This window comes from Trichomycterus rosablanca, chromosome 14, assembly GCF_030014385.1.
Source record: "Trichomycterus rosablanca isolate fTriRos1 chromosome 14, fTriRos1.hap1, whole genome shotgun sequence".
NCBI lineage: Eukaryota > Metazoa > Chordata > Actinopteri > Siluriformes > Trichomycteridae > Trichomycterus > Trichomycterus rosablanca.
In genome coordinates, this window is record NC_086001.1 from 6822160 (window position 1) to 6841217 (window position 19058).

At 39.7% G+C, this 19058-nt stretch overlaps 1 protein-coding gene across 3 annotated transcripts; it reads left to right on the top strand.

Moving 5' to 3' along the window:
• Window positions 1-1057: 1057 nt before the first annotated feature.
• elf2b (E74-like factor 2b (ets domain transcription factor)) lies at window positions 1058-16328 on the top strand. Of its 3 annotated transcripts, none has more exons than XM_063008519.1 (9): window positions 1058-1128; window positions 4381-4466; window positions 5092-5308; window positions 12110-12226; window positions 12642-12809; window positions 13016-13096; window positions 13182-13371; window positions 13488-13811; window positions 15149-16328. In XM_063008519.1, the coding sequence occupies exons 2-9, from the start codon at window positions 4392-4394 to the stop codon at window positions 15540-15542; spliced, it is 1566 nt and encodes a 521-aa protein (XP_062864589.1). In that variant the 5' UTR covers window positions 1058-1128; window positions 4381-4391; the 3' UTR covers window positions 15543-16328. The 3 variants fall into 3 exon arrangements, with proteins under 3 accessions (XP_062864589.1, XP_062864590.1, XP_062864591.1); XM_063008520.1 differs by having other exon boundaries at window positions 5095-5308; XM_063008521.1 differs by lacking the exons at window positions 1058-1128; window positions 4381-4466; window positions 5092-5308 and adding an exon at window positions 8240-8323.
• The last annotated feature ends 2730 nt before the right edge of the window (window positions 16329-19058 follow it).

The window sequence follows — 19058 nt, forward strand, 5'->3', positions numbered from 1 at the left end:
TGAGATCAGTCCTCAGCTGAGTAATAAATTGATTATTTTGCTTTTACGAATATCCAGGTTGTCTGTGTCAATCTTTAAGGGTTATTTTGAATTCCCACAACAGGCTTACATTTCAAGTGGGTGGGAAACATCAATTAGAAGACGGGGCTTATACTGCAAATGGGTGGAAACTATGAATTATAAGGATGGAGCTTATATTGCAAGTGGGTGGGAACAATTCATTATGACAGGTCTTATACTGCAAGTGGGTGGGAACCATTAATTAGAAGACGGGGCTTATACTGCAAGTGGACAGGAACATCAATAAGAAGATCAGAGTTGCAATGGGTCTAATCCATTGGGCGAATGGCAGAAAACACCTCGGACAGGTCACCAGTCCTTTAAAGGGCACACACACACACACATGCACTCCCACTTAGGGATATTTGAGTAGCTCCAACTATCCAAACCAACCAAAATAAAAGGCATGCCATTACATACAGGTGCCTTACAAGTTTATTACTTAAACTGTAGTGTATAAGTGCTAATAAATAATTAGTAATAAATACTGTGTATAAATCTGTCATAATTGGATGTATTTTATCTAACAGATAATTGTCATTAGATACTGTTTTCCAGGACTGACTACATCTGAATAGCAAACGTTTACTATTATAAATGTGTCTCGGTAGGGGCAGTTGTAGCTTAGAGGTTAAGGAACTTGACTAGTGATCGAAAGGTCACCGGTTCAAGGCCCACCACTACCAGGTTGCCACAGTTGGGCCCTTGAGCAAGACCCTTGACCCTCAATTGCTTAGACAATATACTGCCACAGTACTGCAAGTCGCTCTGGATAAAAGCATCTGCTGAATGTTGTGTCTGCTGGACCGTCTCTGGTCTGTGGTTGACCTCATACTCGTTGTTTATTGTTGTTATTTTATACGCTGACGACAGAGGGCGCTCAGATTATAAAGTGCCGTTGCGCGTGCGCGGTGTATAATCGGGTATTTTCCGACTGATTGAAGATGTTAGCAGTGCAGCTAATAACATAATAACAGTTAAATGTAATTTTTAAAAGAGTATTGACCGCTTTATCCTACAGTACTCCTTATAAGTGTAACAGGTTCTACTGACAGAACTGTTCTGAAGGTAATGTACGTCTGTTTTATCACATTGCTCTGTGTGTAAGCCTAGCCTAGCCTGTCCGTGTGAATAACTGTACAGCAGTGTTAGCTAGCTTAGCATGCTAACGGTTTCTGAGTGTGTACAAGTGTAAATGAGATGTGTGAATGATATATTTATAATTTATAATGAATGTACAGAGTTTTGTTGTTACGGTTATGATGTTTACAGTACATGTGTGTGTACACCGACTGTTTTTCATCAGGTGTCTTGTTATTATTGATATTAATTACTATATTTTATTTATAATTACTGTTAATACTACTACTAATAACAACTGTATTCTATACACACTTTCCAGTATACTTTTGTGTTTATTTTTAGGTTAAATAAATAAACTATACTGAAGTACTTTTACAATTAATATTGATAGCAGTTATAATATTAGTAGTATTAAAATATTAGGCATTATTATCAGTAATGTAGATAGTTAATGTTTAATACAGACACTTGTTAATTATTTCAAATACTTTTTTAGTTTTTTTTATGCACTTGTTGTTCTTATTAAGTATTTTAAATATTATAAAACTATTATAATGACGCACTTTTATTGTAACTAATAGCTGCAATTGTTATTATAATTTACTTTATAGCTTATTTTATATTATCATATGGTTAGGATTTTTACAATAATAATTGTATTTTTAGGTGATTGTATTTTATTTTTAGGTTAAATAGATAAACTATATACTCAAGTTACTTTATAATTAATATTTATAGCAATTATAACTAGAGATGGGACGATCGATCGGCTACGAATCGGTATCGGCCGATTTTTAATCAAAATATGCTATCGGCGATCGGCCGATATTTCCTAAAAGTAGCCGATTCGATCGTGTGATATATAAAGATCACGTTAAGCTTAACAGCTCAGTGGATTGATCCAGACTTTGAGCTACGACGCGCCAACCATCACATCACCATTCATCAACCATCGTACAGAAACCATCGTGAAAGCTCTTCATGACCTAAAATAACATCATTAACGTTGTGCATCATACATACGATGTAATTTTGCTGATTGTAATATTTACTTTAAAAAGATGATTCAGCCCGGTCACATCTGAGTCGATTCTATCAGCACGTTATATAAACTCCTGGTTCACTTTGGTAAATCGTAAGCGGTTCTTACTTGTGATGTAGATGAGAACAGAAAACGTTACAGAGCCAATCAGAGGCAAAAGTTTATTCATTACCAAATTCGTTAGTTCAGGATCATCTGCTGAACTTTTAGAAAACTTTTAGCTCCTTAGACGGAACGAGTCTGACGGTCGGTTACAGATCTGTGGTAATAGCAGTTTAATTAAGCTTTTTAATGAAGCTTTTTAATGTAAGAGAGTCACACAGAATGTTCTGTAGTAGCTGGTGTTTATTTAAAACCACGACATTTAATTAATAACAGTAAACACGGAGAGATAACTGAGAAGAGAAACTTACGCTTCACATAAAAACGAATCAACTCATGAATCAATGAATCACTTATATCGATACTGTGAACAAAGCGTCTCTTCTAAAGGCACACACACACACGCGCGCGCTGCTCCGGTTTATCTTCACTGTGAGGCTCTTTTTAAGTTTATTTACTGCTAATCACCCCCCCCCCCCCCCCCCCCCCCCCCCCCGATCGGAATCGGCTATCGGCCGATGTCCCTGAAAGGAGATCGGAATCGGTGCCAAAAACCCCGATCGGTACATCTCTAATTATAATATTACTGTTAGTAGTATTAGAATATTAGGCAATATTATTTCTTATCAGTAATGTAGATAGTTATTGTTTTATACAGACACTTGTTAATTATTACAAATACTTTTTTAGTTTTTTTATGCACCTATTAAATAGAATAAAATTTCATTATAATGACTCACTTTTATTGTAACTAGTACCTTGCAATTGTTATTATAATTTACTTTATAGCTTATTTTATATTATCATATATAGTTAGGATTTTTACTATAATAATTGTATTGTTATTATAATTTACTTTATAGCTTATTTTATATTATCATATACGGTTAGGATTTTTACTATAATTGTATTGTTAGGTGATTGTATTTTATTTTCAGGTGATTTTATTTCACAATCCAATGATTTATTTTCTTTAAATATAATTGTATTTAATCAGGCCTGTTATTTTTGCCATCATTTGTAGTTTATCATCAATTACTTTGTCAGCGTTATCATTTTGCCTCATGCTTAATTATGTGTATTTCTTGCCTTTGTTAAAACGTATTTATTTATTTCATTTCATTTCATTTAATTCTGTGCCACCCAAGTGCCTAGGGTTATATTAAGTTCATTAGTTTCTAACTTGTTTACTCCTCTAGTGTATAAATTCATATTTTTATTCCTCCTGAGAAACACAGCCCAAAATGCCATTCTGTCTGACCTGTGTATTATATCAGTCACATAGTAGTGTAGTGTAGTTTCAGCAAACTGGCATGAAACTTTCAGGATATTTGAGACTGGAATTCTCATTTGTTGTTTGCATGACCTCTTAAACAATCAGACAACTTGGGACTAAGGTTTATGCACAATATTGCACTTTTATCATGCTTATAAAGCGTGGTTTAAAGGCAGTTTTTACAACTGCACTTTTGTTACGTCTGGTAAGTTTGGCCACATATAAAAACATTCCACTTGAAATGTATGATGGTCTGGGGTTTGGTTTAAGTTAGCTTGGGTACAAACTGTGCTATGTATAAAATGTGATTAAAATTGTCATGTGACTTCTATTTCAAGTTTTAAACTGGTATGATAGTGATCAAATAAAGTGTTATTTTTAGACGTTAATTAAACAGGAGAAGAATTTCAGATGTATTAATATCCAAGGCCTATCACACATCTCGTCCAATACATGTAAAAACGCTTGCTGCTTCTTTTTTAATGTATATTTTTACAAATAGCACGTTAGGAGAATCATACTGTACCCTCTGTATTCTCCCAGTAATCAAGCTCAAACAGAAAGAACCAGCTGACCAGCCAGTCACTGTTGCAGACTGGTTGGGATTCCCAACATAGGCATTTCTTATTTTGACATGCCCAATTACTTCTGTAGAGCATCAGGTGGCACAACTGAGACTCCAAAAGTTTTGGCTGTGACTGTGAGGGTGCAAGTGCTTAATAAAATGAATAGACTGTAGTAAAGCACCCTAATATTATTGCATTGCATTACTGAATTTTATGTGTGTGCCTGCCTGCGTGCGTGTGTGCGTCTACAGGGGGATGAGTGATGACGTCTGTGGTGCTGGTAGACAGTGGAGGGACAGTACTGCAGTATGTCACCGCAGTGGAGGATGTACACCAGGTATACATGCGTTCACACACTGGTTTACACACACATGCTTTAAGAGATTAGTTAGTTAACATCATGCTTACTACATGCTCACAGTTGCCATAGGCCACATCCCAAGCTGTAATTAGTAGTGTCTGAATACTAGAGCAGTGGTACCCCAGGGGTTGAGATACTGGACTAGTGATCAGTAGGTCTGTTTGTGACAGAACATTGACTTTAAGGGTATGATTGTTTAAATTTGTTGGCAATTATACAAAGCTTTTATAAGAGTTCGTATCAGAATAGATACTTGAGGATCAGATATCAGTTTCGAAAGTGGGGATAAATCTCTTAAATTAGAAAAAAAAGAGTGAATGGCAAATTTACATAGCACTAAATGTACTAGTTAGCACAGATTGGTAATGTGGAATGTAGCATGGGTAAGTTGCTCCCTCTAGTGGGGTAACAGGGCGTCATCATACATGTTCCATTCAGCTCACATGCGTAGTTCAGTCAGGCCAGCAGGCTAACATTACTAACCAGTAATAAAAGTAATAGCCACCAATCATCATGCTAAGCAATTCTGATTTCACATAACACTTTATGTACAAATGCTCGGAGTTCTCTCTCTCTCTTTCTGTGTATATGATTGTGTAAGGAGGAGGAGGAAGGTGTCTATGAGGAGGGTGTGTGTGAGGTTGAAGAAGTGTGTGAGGTAGAAGGAGTGTGTGAGGATGTATGTGAGGTAGAGGGAGTGGTGTATGAAGAGGAGGAGGAATGTTCACCTGCGCAGGTGTATGTATACGAGGAGAACACGGAGCTGATGCAGGGTGTCGCCGAAGAACAGGAGGTTGTGACTGAACTAGTGGAATCAGGTAACACACACACACACACACACACACACACACACACACACACACACACACACACATACACATTAATTACCAAACACATTCATTTATGTTGGCTCATACACACACATGCATGTGGATGTTAATGCAGGATTGTCAAGTGTGCGTCTCCAGTTTCTCAAAATTTTCTGAACCTACTAGCACTTTGATATGTTCCCGGTGTCAGTCATCCCCACTGTTCCAGTCCTTGAAGCATTTCCAGCATAAAATTGCCCATCAGTCAGTTAGTACATCACACCCTAGGACTAGCTAGAGATTTTTGACTGACTTAGAACCACATGCAATCATGTTCAACTCACATTGTATGCTGGGTCATGGATAGACGGTCATCACACCAAATGCAGCACATAACATCAAGTCCACATCAACGTCAAATGTTGCAGATTATAATTTTAACCAAAGGTCACAGTATATTGAAAGAAATATTGTAGATGTATGTAGCTGAGTCTTAAATCTTATTCTATTTAACATTAAGTGCACTAGGGTGAGTGGTGCCGGGGTAAATTACACTAGCTCACTACCACTGGGATCCGGGGTCCAGACATTCTTGACTGTGTTTGGGAAGGGGGATGAATTGGCATCCTGTATGGGGTTTGTTACTGCCTTGCGCTTAGTGATTCCATGGAAACCAGACCCACTATGACTGTGACCAGGATAAAGGGCTGGTAAAACATAAAAATGAAATTAAGCGCATTAGAATTAAGCGCAGTTGTAGCCTAGCGGTTAAGGTACTGGACTAGTAATCAGAAGATTGCTGGTTCAAGCCCCACCACTGCCAGGTTGCAGTACTAATACCCTGATAAATAGTGAAAATGTAAATGTAGAATGCAGTGCACATTACAAGTGAAGTGAAAAGATGTTGGGACATATAAAAGTTTTGCTATTTTAATGTTTACATTTACAAGAATTTAAATCTACCAAAATATCAGATTACTGTATAATATCTGATTAAAAACATAAATCAAATGTCAAATAAGATTTTTTTTTAAATATATTTAGTGATTTGTAAGCACACAGACGCTGTGAATGCATTCACACACTACATCTATTAGTTGGCTACTTAGATGTTACGCTTTTCTGAAGTTTACGTTCCTTGTTTCTACACTCACTGTCCATTTTATCAGCTCCACTTACCATAGAGAAGCACTTTGTAGTTCTACAATTACTGACTGTAGTCCATCTGTTTCTCTGCATGCTTTGTTAGCCCCCTTTCATGCTGTTCTTTAATGGTCAGGACCACTACAGAGCAGGTATTATTTAGGTGGTGCATCATCCTCAGCACTGCAGTGACACTGACATGGTGGTGGTGTGTTAGTGTGTGTTGTGCTGGTATGAATGGATCACCAGTGGATCACCAGATCTTGTGACCACTGATGAAGGTCTAGAAAATGACCAACTCAAACAGCAGCAATAGATAAACAATCGTCTCTGACTTTACATCTACAAGGTGGACCAACTAGGTAGGAGTGTCTAATAGAGTGGACAGTGAGTGGACACGGTATTTAAAAACTCCAGCAGCGCTGCTGTGTCTGATCCACTCATACCAGCACAACACACACTAACACACCACCACCATGTCATTGTCACTGCAGTGCTGAGAATGATCCACCACCTAAATAATACCTGCCCTGTAGTGGTCCTGGAAGAGTCCTGACCATTAAAGAACAGCATGAATGGGGGCTAACAAAGCATGCAGAGAAACAGATGGACTACAGTCAGTAATTGTAGAACTACAAAGTGCTTCTATATGGTAAGTGGAGCTGATAAAATGGACAGTGAGTGTAGAAACAAGGAGGTGGTTTTAATGTTATGGCTGATCGGTGTATATAAGTGAAATAAAATAGGTGCAGCCTGAGTTGAAGGGTCCATGACCCAGATGTCTGGCGAGCACCAAATGCAGACATTGTGAATTGATTGGCTTCTTTAGATAAAAGTGATACCTGCAGATGCACGTATTGCGTGCTGTAAAAAATACTTCTAAAGTTTTTACTGGAACTTTATGCCATGATTTTAAGATAATTCTAAAAGAGTGATTTCTTTCAGTAAAACCCTTTTCTTTTATTCCACTGGACCACAGTGAGAGCCTTTAGCTCCAAACTTGGGCCAGTGGTGATTCTACCCTGCCTGCTAAATTATTTCCAGACATCTTATCCAAGAGTCTAAGCTAAAGTTAAGGTGTAGCTGGGTTATTTAGTAGGACATTGATCTAAAGTACAAAAAACGCACATCGTTTAGTTCCAGTCGTCACTAATAAAAGAACTTCAACTAGTTCAAAGGTAGTTTGGACAGGATTGATCTGGGTGTTACTTAAGTAAATATTTGTCATTAAATATGTGTAACATATATGTTAAATATATGTTCTTATGTGCCTACTTGTTTTTCAGCAGTGCCAGAGACACTGAAATTCTAAAAGTTATGATTTTACTTGAATTATTATGCAGATTATTTTATTTGTAACGAACAAAAAGTTGTAATCAAATATAAAGCAAAATGTCAGCATTTTCAGTATATACTTTGTAGAATCGTGGCACAATCGAGATGTTTGTCTCGAATTTTTTATAATCGTGTATTTTATGTAAGTTATGTGATGTCACACTGAGGTAAATTCAATCTGTAGTGCAGAGGAGGTGGATGCGGAAGGATCCGCGCAGACTCTAGGCCCGAAGATTTATTACGCGCGGAGGGATACACCTCTAATGCGAGCGCTCAACGTGCGTGTAAGGCATTATGTTTAAACCTACCCGTATTCCTACCTCGCGCGTTTTTCTCTTCAGTGATTGGCTGTCGGTCTGCGCTCGTAGTATATTGTAACCAATCGGAACGAAGGAGGGCGGGATTATGTTGGGTGCTCTGTGAGGCGGGAGCAGTCTGAATTCCGGTGTGAAAAAAAGAAAATAAGGCGAGTGAATGTGAAGCTAAACATGGCGACGTCGCTTCATGAGGGAGCCGCTAACCAGCTCGATTTACTTATCCGGGCAGGTAAACGCGTTTAACTCAGAACAGTCCGATTCCAAATGTAGAATTTATTATGTTTTCGGTGTAAATTTGTAGTTGTGAAGTTTGCTCCGGCTCGGCTTTAGGAAGTGAGTGATCACCTTGGTTTGGGAAACCTAACGTTATACTCCGCAATACTGCTTTAATATTTTCTTTAAAAAACAGATTTAATTTTGTACGTTTTTTAACTCTTGGCGTCTGGTGTTGACTTGTATTTGTGCTGTGAAACGAACCCTGTGTTTAATTAATAGTGCTGTAAAATAACGGGTTTGGAGGCGAAACCAGGAAGTTTGAGTGTGTAAGGCCGCATTCTAAATCCCTCCTCCTGAGCTACAGATGTGCCCTACGTAGGGTGTGAGATGCAGCTTACTGTATTAACTCTAGTGCACTTCGTATTTAGGTAGCGTGTAATTGGGATACGACCCAATTACGGACCGTAGTGTCGCTCTGCCACGCTGTCTGTAATAGGAAGGACACACGCAGGGTTTTATTTTTATCCTCAGTAATGTGCGTGTTCAACCTTTTTTATGATTTCTGAACCAATTTAAACCGTGTGTATTGGTAAAAGTGCATTTCTTTACTCTGACACACAAATACTACGCACAGTTGCAAGAATATGAAGATCATTTAATATGCACAATTGGTTAAAACCCAAATGTTTACAATTGTTATGCTTCTATTTCTAAATAATTCCAATCTGTGCGCTTTAAATAATGATAATAGAAATCATTAAACATTTACATGTGTTAATCCGAATCTAAAATGTATGTAGGACAAAAACAAGCCGTTTTAATGTGGGATTAAATATTCATTATTATTGTTTATATGTCTTGTTATCTAGTCAGCCTGCATACTTTAATGTTATTAATGTATCATTTTACCTAATGCAAATTCACATCTTTAAATTCATCTCTTTTTTACATAATAAATAATTCCAACATTTTCATGCAACGTGCTTCTCCGTAGCGGAAGCGTTGCTGTTCCGACCAGGTGGGATCTACCCTTGATTGACAATCCATTTGATCCAATGGTAATCTTATGCACTCGAATTATTTTAAGCTCAGCGTTGATTAGGTGCCGCACAGAAACCCTCCAATCAGATTAAGGGGCGGGGCGTTATGGGCAGGAAGAGATGTGGAGGGAAAGATTGTAAACAGGGAAGCGCTGCTATTCTGGTCTCGCACATGCGTAACACATGCAGACGTGCACTACAGATACCCAACGTGTGTGTAGTGTGTATTCACCTGGTGCGTATTCTAATCTAGTGCCACCCTGGGTGCAAAGCAGGAATGCACCATGGACGTGGCACCTGTTACAACACTTCACTCACAGGGACAGTTTAGACCACACATTACACTTTTAGGAGGTGTAAAACAATCAGTTAAAACCAAACTTTCCTCACAAACCTCCTCATAGACAGTGACCAGATGCTGGAATCGAACCCAGGTGTTAAGAACCCATGTTGCTGTTGGCACCCATTCTACCAGCTGTGCTATTGTGCCACCCAAAGTATTAAATGTGGGAGCCCGAACACTCTGTGGATTAAATGTCCTAGAGTCTATATTGGTATTTACGATTCATTACCTGCTCATTGCATAAACTGTTTATCCTGGAGCGTGCACTACTTAGGATGGTAGGATGGGATTCGGGATGGAGCCGCTCGACAGATCATACACTGGGATACGTTTGATTTATTTCAGCAATATTGTGGACAAAACAAACTGTTGCTGTGAACAGACATAGAGTAACAAATCAGTAAATCAGTTTCTTAACTATTTTTATGATCAGTGTTTTTAAGTTGTTGTTTTTCAGTTGCAGCTCTGATATAAAGAATTAATCATAAACACATTTAACAGTTTGAAGCAGCAAATATTAGTACATGTCATACATTCTGGATTAGTTTTAATTTACTCATTATTCATATTTCTGCCTTTGTAATTATATAGTTCATTTTAATCATATAGACATTTTTTTTCTCAAACATTTATGCTTTTGCATATCTAAATTTGCATTAGTTGTCGTGTTATCATTTAAAAAAAATGTTTTAACCCAACACAAGCATGCTGGTTCTAGAAGTACAATTTGAATTTAACAGAAAAATTATTAAAACGAGTTCCAATATAAAACTGCTGCCCAAATGTGTTTCCTGTCTGCCTTCATATTTTACACAGCAGTGGCATTTGATATCATTCGACATGACGTAAACCCGTGTGTGTGTGTTGTGACTAAAAATAGCTTTTTAGCAGGGGACACAAATGACCAAACATAGGCAGTGAAAGGGTAGCTAGTAGGAGGGTGAGGTGGACTGACATAAACAGGTGATGGACTAAGGGGGTCATGGGGGGTGTCTAGACACGCAGTCATCTTGTCATACATTGTATAATAAAGCTCCTGAAAGAAGCACTGGAGGTGTTACATTATGGCATTTTCATGCTATTATGGTATTGATGGCATCACACAAAAGAGAATTAGAATAAACGTAATAAATATGAAATATATTATGTAGAGATGGGACGATCGATCGGCTATGAATCGGTATTGGCCGATTTGTAATCAAAATATGCTATCGGCGATCGGCGATATTTCCTAAAAGTAGCCGATTCGATCGTGTGATATATAAAGACCATGTTAAGTTAACAGCTCAGTGGATTGATCCAGACTTTGAGCTACGACGCGCCAACCATCACATCACCATTCATCAACCATCGTACAGAAACCACAGTGAAAGCTCTTCATGACCTAAAATAACATCATTAACGTTGTGCATCATACATACGATGTAATTTTGCTGATTGTAATATTTACTTTAAAAAGATAATTCAGCCCGGTCACATCTGAGTCGATTCTATCAGCACGTTATATAAACTCCTGGTTCACTTTGGTAAATCGTAAGCGGTTCTTACTTGTGATGTAGATGAGAACAGAAAATGTTACAGAGCCAATCAGAGGCAAAAGTTTATTCATTAGCAAATTCGTTAGTTCAGGATCATCTGCTAAACTTTTAGCTCCTTAGACGGAACGAGTCTGACGGTCGGTTACAGATCTGTGGTAATAGCAGTTTAATGAAGCTTTTTAATGAAGCTTTTTAATGTAAGAGAGTCACACAGAATGTTCTGTAGTAGCTGGTGTTTATTTAAAACCACGACATTTAATTAATAACAGTAAACACGGAGAGATAACCGAGAAGAGAAACTTACGCTTGGCGAAAAATGAATCGACTCATGAATCAATGAATCACTTATAGCGATACTGTGAACAAAGCGCATCTTCTAAGGGCACACACACACACACACACACACGCACACACACACACACGCACACACGCTTTATCTTCACTGTGAGGCTCTTTTTAAGTTTATTTATTTTATTTACTGCTAAACCCCCCCCACCCCCCCGATCGCAATCGGCTATCGGCCGATGTCCCTGAAAGGAGATCGGAATCGGTGCCAAAAACCCCGATCGGCACATCTCAAATATTATGTGCATAAATTAAAGATCCTTAAACATTTGTTGTTTACCATTACAGTACAGCACTTATTGGAGTATATCTGCTCCTCCACCCTTTCTGTTTGCGTGGTCTATTCCAAACCCCAGACCACAGTGGAGATATCAGCTCATATCATCAACTAAGTAAAATATCAGTCAGCTTTTATACAGCGAAAGACTTTCATCTTCAGAGAACAGACTTGTTTCATAGCTGGGCTTTACTTCTGCTTAACAATGTGAATCTCAGTTGATGAGTTTGATGTGTGAATGTTCTGTGTGTTACAGTGGAAGCATCAGTACATGGAGGTTCAGGTATTTACTGCTCTGATAAAACCATCGAAGCAGCTGAAGCTCTTCTGCACATGGACTCACCGTCCAGTCTTCATGGAGACAGGAGTCCAGGTACACACTTTAATGAACTATCGGGCTTTAAGAAAACGTTTGGGTTTTCACCAGTTTAGGTGGCAATCCATTACAGCAGTGCTTCTTGATCAGGGGTTGTGATTTAGTGAGTTTTCATAAATTTTTGTAACATGCTACATGATTAAACAACATAGAAAAAGTGGTTTGATTAATAAAATGTATTATTTTCATGACCAATTTATATATGTAAGTATATGAACACATTTATAGTGTTTGTTGTATCACTATTCATTATGGTTAATAATGAAAAAACAGGCATCTTACATCCTTCATTGGACTTGAACTGTGTAAAAACACACACCTACATTGAGACATACTCAATTCCCTATTTTACATGCACCCTTTGCTGAATGTTCCTAAATTAACCTTATTTATTTTCCATTGTTATTGTTAGAAGTGTTTGTTCCTCCATGCGTGTCCACTCCCGAGTTCCTGCATGCAGCAATGCGCCCTGATGTGGTCACGGAGACTGTAGTGGAGGTCAGCACAGAGGAGGAGGAACCTATGGTCACCTTAATTAAAGAGCCCAGAAGCATTGAGAGAGACAACAGGAGAAAGAAAAGTAACAAACACTTAATAACACTCATAATAATGAGCTTTTTTATATCTAATGTTGATGTATTTAATGTACTTTATTTAATCTGTACAGTGTCTTGGTGTACTTTAAAGGGTGTTAATAAAAATACTGTTATTATTATAACTCACATCTGCTCACATACCTCTTGTGATCTCATTTTTTTAACTCATGCATGTTTGTGTGCCTTGTAGCTGGCAGAAAGCCCAAAACCCACTCCATCTCTGACAGATCTTCAGATCTAGGCATCAAGAAGAAGCCCAGGGAGGGTAAAGGTCAGTCCTGCACCTCCTGTATGTTTGTTTCTCAGTGTCCTTTTGTAGCTGATGTTGTAAAGATCTCTTTATGTTGCTGGTGTAGGTAGTACGTACCTGTGGGAGTTCCTGCTGGACTTGCTGCAGGATAAGAACACCTGTCCCAGGTACATCAAGTGGACCCAGAGGGAGAAGGGCATCTTTAAATTGGTGGACTCCAAAGCCGTGTCCAAATTGTGGGGCAAACACAAGAACAAACCCGACATGAACTACGAGACCATGGGACGGGCTCTCAGGTGGGCACCTAGTCTACACTAGAGGGTTGTGGGACAGAAGAGAGGTTTACTGCTTTAAACAGTATGTTAGTTTATATCTGCTCCCTAATGAGAGTTCTCTTTGTCTGTGTTCTTAGGTACTATTATCAGAGAGGAATTCTGTCAAAAGTTGAAGGTCAGCGGTTGGTTTACCAGTTCAAGGAGATGCCCAAAGACATTGTTATTATTGATGATGATAAATGTGACTCTGATGATCTTGGTGGGGCTTACGACCACGTCATGGCCTCTGACTTTTCTAAAACCTCTGGCATTTTGAGAGGGGCAGGAACAACTGTGATAAGCCCCACCTCTCCTAACGCCAAGGCCTCACCTGCTGCCACACAAATTCAGCACCTGGTTACAGTTTCTACAGCTACTGAGCAATCACACGCCACAGTTATTTCTAACACCAATCCTCCTAGGTAGGACATGTTATGTCTGCTGTTTTAATTAATTCATGGTGGGATTAGGGGTTAAGGAGTGAACAGTACAGAATAGTGTTTAAAGGTCAGAAACCAGGAACAGAAGCCGAGTGTTAAACGCTCGCAGTTAGTGGTTTAGGACTTGACTGTAGCAGGTGGTGGTCTAGAGCCTGACTGTAGGGGACTGGGGGATTGAGGATTTAAATGTAGGGAGTGGTTGGATTGAAGACTCAGCTGTTGGCGATGTGGGGTTAAGTCCTAAATTCTGTTGGATAAGAGGTCGAAGGCTCCACTGTGGAGGTCAGATGTTTGAGAAATTGAGTGGAGTGGAGGGGTGGGGGGCAAGGGTTACACTGTGGTGGATTGAAGGCTTGATTATAGGATTTGTAAATCTAGGGCTCTATGGAAGCAGATGCAGTGGTTGAGGATTTCTACGCATGGATGAGAGGATTTAAGGCTCTACTATTACGGGTAACGTTCAAGGCTGTGACTCTATTCTTTAGAAAAGCGCTTTCCAGCCTTTTTTGCACCATGGACCGGTTTCACATGAGATATATTTTGACGGACCGGCAGGGGCGGGAGGATTTAAAATAGAAGAACTATAGAATGGAAATTTGGTGGGAAACTAGGAACTTTGAGCTTCTTTCACTGCAACGAGACGCTGCTCACACCTAGTGGTGATTAGAGACACTAACACCCCAGGAGTATTGGAAATTTAAAGTCTCTTGTAGCGATTTCTAATGATTTATTCTTTCTGTGCCGCCCGGTGGCCCGGTGGTTGGGGACCTCTGCTTTAGAACACCTTTACAGTACACCAAATTATTTCTTTGTGTCAGAGCTCAGGGTTAGCCATTAAATGGCACCCCAAATAATTTGGTGTAAGGGTCTTGCTCAAAGGCCCAACAGTGACTGCATGGCAGAGCTGAGATTCAAACTCTCCATCTATTAATTGATAGTCCAAAGCTCTACCCACTAGGCTACCACTGTCCCTAGGTGATTTGAGGTGTTTGTGGACTTAAGGGCGTTTGGGGACTTTAGGGGTTAATTGTAGTGGGGAATGGTCGAGGGCTCGACTATGAAGGCTGTCGGTCAAGGGCTCAGCTGTAGTGGACGGGAGGGTCAAGGGAGTCAGATGCTTCTTTGTAGGGACATTAGGGTGGAGAGCTTGACTGTATGATCTATCTCTAGGTGAAGGTGCCCAATGTTCAACCTTAGGTGAAGGTTTAAAAGTTAAAAGTGCAATAGTGGGTGATGATGATTAAGAGTTGGACAATCAGGGACAGATTATAAAGTGTGGATTGTAGTGGACCAGTTTCTAACTTCGTTTCTGTCTGCAGGACGGTCCGAGTAGCAATGCAAGTCCCGGTTGTTATGACGACGCCCCTGGGTCAGAAGATCGCGCCGGTCGCCGTCCCAGCGGCGACTTCACCTTCCATTGGCATCCCCACGTTGACGGGAAGCTCCGCCCCTAAGGTTCTCATCCAGACAGTTCCTACATTGGAAAACCGCGATAAAATCACACTGCAGCTCGCCAAAATCATCACCATCACGCCAATCACGCTGGCACTGCCCCCCGGTACAAACCCCGCCTCTGTTTCAGCTACCCTTCCAGTTCAGTTACACATTCAGTCTAAAGCAGATGGACAAACGAAGCACTTGCAAACCAAACCTGTTCATCAGGAAGGTGGGACACGTGCACATGAAGCAACGATCGCGTATGTGCAAAGCTAAGGACAGTCACGCACCAACCCCAATCATTTTGTTAGCCAATCAGGATTCAGCTGGCTTGGAAAGTAACTCTGTACAGTTTTACACAATGTAGTTTTTGTAAATATACACACAGGAAATGCTGTGTAAGGAATTTATCGATGCTGTAGGAGGGACCAGTGAGTACTACAGCCATCTATAAACAACACTAACACAACACTACACTACACACACACACTGACTGAAGCACATGTGAACTAGTGTACATAATTTTGATACTATGTAGAGATATTTCTCTTTTTTTTCTGTCAATTTTTTGCATTTTCGATGCAAAACCAGCAATTACATTTGAACTGCCACTGTGATGTCACATGAGCAAGGGAGTGAAGTGTGAAACGAACCGTCAGTGGGAGAAAAAGGGAGAGCGATCGAGCTAGAAAAAGGGAATAAAAGGGTGATAATTGAAGAGGATGGAAAAGTACCAGAAAGGGAATGTGCAAGACTGGAGTTTATATCCACTTGTATGGTTGTTTTATTGCAGGTCTGGGATTTCAAAAATAATCTGCAGCCATTCTTTTTCTGTGACTGTATAATTGAAACAAATTTAAGTGTTTTCTTACTTAGTAAAAATACACACAGTAACTTAATTTGCTGATGTAACAGTGGGCTTGTATAAATATAAAATGGACTTCTGAACTCCCGGGTTCGAGGCTCGGTGTTGTCACCGGTCGGCTGTGCGCCATCTGGCGGGCATAGTTGGCAGTGCCTGCAGCAGATACTAATTGGCCGCCGTATCTGCAGGGTGGGGACCGGACTATATGTGGGTGGGTGGGCGGGTCTTCATACGCTGTGTAAGGACCCCGATTGGCAGGAAGCACGGACGAGAAGAGGAGGGCTGTACACGTGTAAAGAAGGCGTGGGCAGCGGCGTGCTCTCCTTGGATGCAATCTGGTATCTCAGGTGGCAGCGGAAGACAAATTGGATGTGCTAAATTGGCTGGAACATGGGGAGAAAATGCATAAAATATATTTTATATATATATATCTCAGAACCCAGGTGGTGCAGCGGGATGTTCCACTAGCACACCAGTGCCAAGATTCTGAACACCTCCGTTCCAATCTCGGCTCTGCTACCGCTCGGCTGGGCGCCATCTAGCATTCACATTTGGCAGTGCCTTCGAATGCTGTGCAAGGATCCTGGTTAGCAGATCAAGGCATCTGTGCAGAAGCACGGGCGTAAAAGTAAAAGAAGGCGTCCGCTAGGAGGGCACGTCAGCAGCAATATACCCTCCTTGAATGCAATCAGGTATCCACAGCAGTGGAAGACGAATTGGCTACACTAAAATCAGGAGAAAAAGGGAGAACATGCATACATAAACAAATAAAAAAAAGGACCCAAATATAAATCCTGAAAACAATAACACACGTGTTAAACGTGGCGTTAAGTCCAAAATAAATGATTTGCTGGTGTAGATGGTTCCATAGTTTCATCATTTGATCTTGTAGCATGGCTTTTGAATTTTTCATTAGCCGTTATAATTGGCTACAGCTGGTGACTCCCATGTGTCCATACAGTGGTCTGTTGCCAGGGTCAAAAAGAAAACCTGACCGGTCATCTTATCCCAAGTGTAAATCTATCCCGATAGTCAAGAGTCAAAAATAATCAGAACCATCAAACAGCTCTGTGCTAAAACTTCATTTAAGTTTAAAATTCCTAATCATTCAGTCACAGAAAAATAACCGTACAAGTGCATGTAAAACTTTGACTTGATGGAGTAAATGAGAACGTATTGAAATGTTCATGCTCTGATATTTTCACTGATGAATTATCGATTTTTATAATGACGATTCTAAACGTTATTAATAAGCCGTGTGTGATCAGGAGTACCGCACAGTATTACAGAACAATCTGATGCTGCACTTCACTGTTTTACATTCTTCTATTTCTATATCTTTTCTTTTCTGTCTTTCATTTCATTACCCTTTCAGCCATTAGTAAATGAGAGGGGCGGCAGGATGTGTTCAGAATGAACTGGTTTGTATATTCAACATTTGAAGTATATATATATACATATACATACTCTATTTTGTGTACTCTTGTTTCAAAGTGTATCCCAGTAGATTTTACTGATTTATAAATTCTAGTCCTAAAATTTCACCTCTGCTCTCTGTTTATTCTTTATTCTTTTCACTCACCTATCTGTGGATAAGAAAACTAGCAGAGTTACAAAGAGGTCAAATGGGTGCAGGAGCATTAGTTACTGAAAAGGTCATGACAGTAAAGGTCAGACGTGGATGAAGGGTTAAGCTCACTGGCAGGTAAATTGTCATAAGCGCTTACTGTATATGTGATGGTTGAGCTTTACATATGCAATGTATGGGAGCACTGCCATTCAGAAGGTGTAAGGAGTACAAAACCTGGACCCCTGAGAGATAGTTTGAAAAACAAAACAAAGGTTGCTTTCAACTGACATTGTTCTGCTTAAACTGCTCTATGGTAGAAAGTCCATAATGGTACCAACAGCATCTGGTGGTGTGGTATTCATTTGGTCTCGTAATTGCTTTGCCCACATACACAGATCAGCCATAACATTAAAACCGTCTCCTTGTTTCTACACTCACTGTCCATTTTATCAGCTTCACTTACCATATAGACGCACTTTGTAGTTCTACAATTACTGACTGTAGTCCATCTGTTTCTCTACATACTGTTTTACCCTGCTTTCTCCCTGTTCTTCAGTGGTCAGGACCCCCACAGAGCAGGTATTATTTAGGTGGTGGATGATTTTCAGCACTGCAGTGACACTGACATGGTGGTGGTGTGTTAGTGTGTGTTGTGCTGGTATGAGTGAATCAGACACAGCAGCACTGCTCCACTCTATTAGACACTCCTACGTAGTTGGTCCACCTCGTAGATGTAAAGTCAGAGACGATCGCTCATCTATTGCTGCTGTTTGAGTCGGTCATCTTCTAGACCTTCATCAGTGGTCACAGGACGCTGCCCACGGGGCGCTATTGACTGGATATTTTTTGTTGGTGAACTATTCTCAGTCCAGCAGTGACAGTGAGGTGTTTGAAAACTCCAGCAGCTCTGCTGAAGTTGCTCTGCTGCATTGAAGAACAGCATGAAAGGTGGCTTACAAAGCATGCAGAGAAACAGATGGGCTACAGTCAGTAATTGTAGAACTACAAAGTGTTTCTACATGGTAGGTGGAGCTGATAAAATGGACAGTGAGTGTAGAAACAAGGAGGTGGTTTTAATGTTATGGCTGATCAGTGTATGAGACAAACCGACACAATTATGTGAATTACAAACCCTGATGATTTTACGTTCATAGAACAGTTGTGCTAATATTACACCTTACACCCTGTATGACTGATATGTATTGAATAAATGCTTTTGTATATCATAAGGTTTGTGCACAAGTAACAAATATTTAACGATGTGTTTTTATTGTTTACTTGTTGCTTTTGATTTGTTTTAATTATCTGTGAATAATGATATTAAAAGATAAATACATATAAAAGCTGACTTTTAGAA

What these genes read in the sequence shown, in the direction of transcription:
- elf2b (XM_063008519.1), top strand. Translation starts at nt 4,392, where the DNA reads ATGACGTCTGTGGTGCTGGTAGACAGTGGAGGGACAGTACTGCAGTAT. An exon ending in GACTGAACTAGTGGAATCAG is followed by an intron (nt 5,309 to 12,109) that starts GTAACACACACA and finishes TGTGTGTTACAG; the next exon opens with TGGAAGCATCAGTACATGGA. An exon ending in TCTAACACCAATCCTCCTAG is followed by an intron (nt 13,812 to 15,148) that starts GTAGGACATGTT and finishes TTCTGTCTGCAG; the next exon opens with GACGGTCCGAGTAGCAATGC.